The 5,400-nt window shown below is 65.1% G+C and overlaps 1 protein-coding gene across 3 annotated transcripts in view; it reads left to right on the top strand.

Moving 5' to 3' along the window:
- The first annotated feature begins 629 nt into the window (after positions 1-629).
- Positions 630-5,400, top strand: part of ACHE (acetylcholinesterase (Cartwright blood group)) — a 5,553-nt gene continuing 782 nt past the window's right edge. The window contains exons 1-5 of one of the 3 annotated variants that reach the window (XM_049638820.1): positions 630-1,759; positions 2,062-3,141; positions 3,507-3,991; positions 4,733-4,902; positions 5,017-5,356. In XM_049638820.1, the coding sequence (XP_049494777.1) occupies positions 2,083-3,141; positions 3,507-3,991; positions 4,733-4,902; positions 5,017-5,144 (1,842 nt within the window). In that variant the 5' untranslated portion in view covers positions 630-1,759; positions 2,062-2,082 and the 3' untranslated portion in view covers positions 5,145-5,356. Of the gene's footprint in view, positions 3,142-3,506; positions 3,992-4,732; positions 4,903-5,016; positions 5,357-5,400 lie in introns of those variants that run through there. The other 2 variants (XM_049638818.1, XM_049638819.1) reach the window with 2 other exon arrangements.

Here is a 5,400-nt window from a genome sequence, read left to right on the forward strand (position 1 = left end):
AGGTTGTCAGTGTGTCCGAGTGTGTGTCCGTCCGTCTGTGAATGTCGGTCACTGTCTGGAGCTGTCACTGCATGCGAGTGTCCGTCTGCGTGTGTCTCCGCAGCTTCTGTCCGTCTGACACTGTGCGTGTCTGCTCCGCCGCGGCGGGTCTTTCGGCCGTGTCACCGTGTGTCTGTCCGTCTGTCGGCGTCTGTCACTGGAACCCGTCTGGGCCCCGGGGTCTCCGGGTCTCGGCTCCGAGGGAGGGAGAGGGAGGGCAGGTGGCAGCCCGCGGAGGCGGGGAGGGGCGGGGGCGGAGACAGTGGGCGGGGGCGGGGGCGGGCGGGGGCGCCGTGCGGCCCGGAGGGGGTGTGTGCGGGGGGCCGGAGGCGGCGGCTGTCAGAGTCGGCTCAGCCTGCGCCGGGGAACATCGGCCGCCTCCAGCTCCCGGCGCGGCCCGGCCCGGCCCGGCTCGGCCGCCTCAGGTGAGTCTCCCGCCTCGGCCGGGACCCTCCCCCGGCCCGCGACCCATTCCGCGTCGGGGGAAAATGTGCGCTCTCGGAGGGATCCAGGCGCCCAAACGGGACGCCCCCCGCGCCCCCGGGCCTGCCCAGCGACGCCCCCCGCCGCCCCACACTCATCCTTAACTCTTGCCTCTCCGCCGAATACTTACGGTCGCCCGCGCGGGAGCCTGCACCCCGCGAGGCCGGCCGCCGCCTCTGCTCTGGAATTCCTGTGGGGACCCCCGAGCGTCCCTTCCCCCGCCCGCCCAAGTCTGAGACCACTGGCCGACGCCCCCTGCTTGGGGCGGAACCCGAGCTGCGCAGGTTCCTGGCGCCGGGCTGGCTGCCCCCCCTCCAGATCCCGCAACCGCAGCGCCCCTGCGCAGCGCCCAGCCGAAGCCCCCTTCCAGGCCCAGGCGTCCCCCTCCCACGGGGACTCCGTCTCTATTTTGGGGAAAGGGGAGGCTCAGCGGAAGCCCCGAGTTATAATTAGCCTCACTCGGGTTTCCTAGTTAATCTCCAGCACCACCACCACCACCCCCCAACCGCAGGGCGGCGGGTGTTGGCTGGGTGAGAGGTGACCGCCGGGAGAGGGGGGGAGTTCCGACCCGGGGAATTTTGATCCCTTGGCTGGAGATGCCGGAACCGCAGCAGCTGCTGCCCCAAAATAGCCCCCTCGCCCCTGCAGCCGGGGATCTCCGGAGCTCCGAGAAGACAGGCGTCCGGGTTCGCCCTTCAGACCCCTCCGCAAGGCCCGCGAGCCTCCAGACCCCCGCCCCAAGTTCCCGGCTCCCGGACTCGGGGCGGGGAGCGCCGTCCTTTTCTCGGTCTCTACTGCCCCCCACTGGCGGCAGCGTGCCCCTCAGCATCGGATGGATGGGGGACTCGAGTCCTGGGGGGGACGGGGCTGACGAGCCTGTTCCCTGATGCTGGGCGAGGCGAGTGCGCAGCTGACCGGCACCCACGGGTACCCCGTGCCGGACAGCGGATGAGGAAGGGCAGGGTGGGGCAGGGTGTGGAGTAAGCGGGATTTGGGGTGCCCCGGGACCTGCAGCTCCCACACCCTTGAATGCCCAACCCACCCCCCAGGGTCCCCGACCCTGGCCAACGCCAGAGAGCCTGCGCCTTCACGCCACCGCAAGCTTCCCCATCAGCGCCTCCCGTCAGTGAGGGCCCCGCCCCTGTCGGGTGGCCTGTGTGTGGACTGCGGTCTCTGGTGTGGGTGCCCACACTGCTCACGCGGGGCCCAACGCAGTCCACCCCGTTGGGGGAAGGAGGTGAGGGTGGTGGGCCCTCTGTGGGGCAGCTTCGGGAAGGTATTGCCCCCATCTCTGGCCTCATCTGGGTTCCCTGCGTTCATCTGTCTGGGTGTTGTGTCTGTGTGCCTGTCTCTGTCCCCTCTTGCTTCTCCCTGTCTGCCTGTGTCCTTGTCTCTGCCTGTCTCTCTCCATTTCTCTCCCAACCTGCCCCACCTCCTCTGCAGCTCAGTGATAACCCCTGGGTAAGAGTGTTACCTAATCAATCTCCTTGCTCCTGGCAGCCTCCGGCCTTCACCCTCTGCCTTTCTTTCTCCCAGCAGAGCCTGCCTGCCCTGGCAGCCATGAGGCCCCCCTGGTGTCCCCTGTACATGCCCTCCCTGGCTGCCCCAATCCTTCTCCTCCTCCTCTTCCTCCTGGGAGGAGGGGCAGAGGCTGAGGACCCAGAGCTGCTGGTGACGGTCCGTGGGGGCCAGCTGCGGGGTGTCCGCCTAATGGCCCCTGGAGGCCCTGTCTCTGCTTTTCTGGGCATCCCCTTCGCAGAGCCACCTGTGGGCCCCCGTCGCTTTCTGCCACCGGAGCCCAAGCGGCCCTGGCCAGGGGTGCTGGACGCCACAGCCTTCCAAAGTGTCTGCTACCAATATGTGGACACCTTGTACCCTGGCTTCGAGGGCACCGAGATGTGGAACCCCAACCGCGAGCTGAGTGAGGACTGTCTCTACCTCAACGTATGGACACCATACCCCCGGCCTGCGTCCCCCACCCCTGTCCTCATCTGGATCTACGGGGGTGGCTTCTACAGTGGGGCCTCCTCCCTGGACGTGTATGATGGCCGCTTCCTGGCCCAGGCTGAGGGGACCGTGCTGGTGTCCATGAACTACCGGGTAGGAGCCTTTGGCTTCTTGGCCCTACCAGGGAGCCGGGAGGCCCCAGGCAACGTGGGTCTACTGGACCAGAGGCTGGCACTGCAGTGGGTACAGGACAACGTGGCACCCTTCGGAGGAGACCCAATGTCAGTGACTCTGTTTGGGGAAAGCGCCGGTGCCGCCTCAGTGGGCATGCACCTGCTGTCGCCTCCCAGCCGGGGCCTGTTCCACAGGGCTGTGCTACAGAGTGGTGCACCCAATGGCCCCTGGGCCACAGTGGGTGTGGGAGAGGCCCGCCGCAGGGCCACACTGCTGGCACGCCTCGTAGGCTGTCCCCCCGGCGGTGCCGGTGGCAATGACACAGAGCTGGTCGCCTGCTTGAGGACACGGCCAGCTCAGGATCTGGTGGACCACGAGTGGCACGTGCTGCCTCAGGAAAGTGTCTTCCGCTTCTCCTTCGTGCCCGTGGTGGATGGAGACTTCCTCAGTGACACACCCGAGGCCCTCATCAATGCTGGAGACTTCCACGGCCTGCAGGTGACTAGTGGCTGGACGGGGTGGAGCTGACTCCTCTAGGCCTGTTCTCCCATACCCCACACCCCCAGGGACCCAGGCATGAAGGCACCTCAAGACCCAACTCCCAAAGGCCTGGGCTTCTGGCCCCTGGCCAAACCCTCCTCCCTGAGACCTCAGATCCCAGGGTGGTCAGTGGGACGGAGAGAAAAGGAAACGTGGGTACATTTTCTCTTTCTCTCTGTCCCTTCCCCAACCTTATAGTCTCTTCCTCCGTGGTTCTGGGTCTATAACTATTGCTCTCTTTGGCTCTTTGTCCATCTGTTTCTGTCTGCCTGTCTGTCTGTGCCCCCCCCACCCCGCCCCCTTCCTCCATCCTGTCCCCCCAGGTGCTGGTGGGTGTGGTGAAGGATGAGGGCTCCTATTTTCTGGTTTACGGGGCCCCAGGCTTCAGCAAAGACAACGAATCTCTCATCAGCCGGGCCCAGTTCCTGGCCGGGGTGAGGGTCGGGGTCCCCCAGGCGAGTGACCTAGCTGCCGAGGCTGTGGTCCTGCATTACACAGACTGGCTGAACCCTGAGGACCCCGCACGCCTGAGAGAGGCCATGAGTGATGTGGTGGGCGATCACAATGTCGTGTGCCCCGTGGCCCAGCTGGCTGGGCGACTGGCTGCCCAAGGTGCTCGGGTCTATGCCTACATCTTTGAACACCGTGCGTCTACGCTCTCCTGGCCCCTCTGGATGGGGGTGCCCCATGGCTACGAGATCGAGTTCATCTTTGGGCTCCCTCTGGAACCCTCGCTAAACTATACCGCCGAGGAGAGAACCTTTGCTCAGCGACTGATGAGATACTGGGCCAACTTCGCCCGCACAGGGTCAGTAGTACTGAGGGGAGGAGGGCCTCCGGGAGCCAGGGAAGCAAGAGCAGGGGACACAGAGAGAGGCAGACAAGCAGAGACAGGGCCAGAGAGGGGGGGAAAGTTCACAAAAGAAAGGAGACTGGAGAGGACAGCAGGGAGGCAGCTCCTGAAGAGACAAGGACAGAGGGGGAGGGAAGCAAAGAAAAGAGAGACAAGGAGACAAAGGAGTTACCATAGTACTGAGGAGCTTGAACCGTACAGAACTGGATTCAATCGGCCCAGTGGTGATTGTGGCAGCTGTGTGGCATGCACATATGCATGGATACTCACACACCAGTTTACCTGTCCCAAAAAGGGGACCGGAAATCGGACAGCACATGGGTGTTGGCAAAAGCAAACAAGATGTTTGTAAGAAAGAGGACTGGGCCTGGTTACATAGTAAGGGCTCAGTTTTTTAAGCGGAGAAACAAAGACAAAGATGGAGGGGTAAAACAAGGAAAGGCAGAAAGAGGGAGGGCAGAGGAAAGGGATGGCTCCAGATGATGGGGGATTCGGGAGACCAGAAGGAGGGCCTGAGGCGGTGGTGGGAAGGAGGGGATGGGCTCTCCACGGAGCAAAAAAGGGCACGGCGGGGGGTGGGGGGAGGTCAGGAAGCAGCCCGCCTCCTCCTGCTCTGGGTCTCCAGGCCACAGCCCCAAGGGCAGGGGAGGGGGAGGCAGGCTTGCCCCAGGCTGAGCCTGCCCTTTCCTTCCGAAGGGACCCCAATGACCCCCGAGACCCCAAAGTCCCGCAGTGGCCACCATACACGGCGGGCGCGCAGCAGTATGTGAGCCTGGACCTGCGGCCGCTGGAGGTTCGGCGAGGGCTGCGCGCCCAGGCCTGCGCTTTCTGGAACCGCTTCCTACCCAAATTGCTCAGCGCAACCGGTAGGCAGGGGCCAGCGGGCAGGGGCTGGCGGGAGAGGGCAGAAAGGGGGAGTGAAGAGAGAGAGGGGAGTGGGAGCGGGCCGGGTGTAACCCCTCTCTTCTCCCCCCCCCCAGCCTCGAAGGCTCCCAGCACCTGCTCAGGCCCCGCCCACGGGGAGGCTGCCCCGAGGCCCAGGCCCGGCCTTTCCCTGCCCCTCCTTCTCCTCCTCTTCCTCCTCCTCTCCCGACTCCTGCGGCTGTGACCGAGGCCACTTACCCCTCCGGCCTCAGGGGGCCCCTCCTCTAATGAGTGGTCGGACAGTGGGGAAGGGCCCCACTCAGGGATCTCCGACCCAGCGCACCCTCCTTCCTCAAACAGAGAGACTCAAACTGGCCAGTGCTGCGAGGGGGTGGTGACTTATGACCCGTCTCAGGAACCCACACGACTCTGTTGTTTAAATGGAATTATTTGGAGCCTGAGCCGGGGGGGGGGGGGGGGGGGGGGGGGGGGGGGGGGGG

The sequence above is a fragment of the Panthera uncia genome, chromosome E3 (genome assembly GCF_023721935.1).
Source record: "Panthera uncia isolate 11264 chromosome E3, Puncia_PCG_1.0, whole genome shotgun sequence".
Classification (NCBI taxonomy): domain Eukaryota; kingdom Metazoa; phylum Chordata; class Mammalia; order Carnivora; family Felidae; genus Panthera; species Panthera uncia.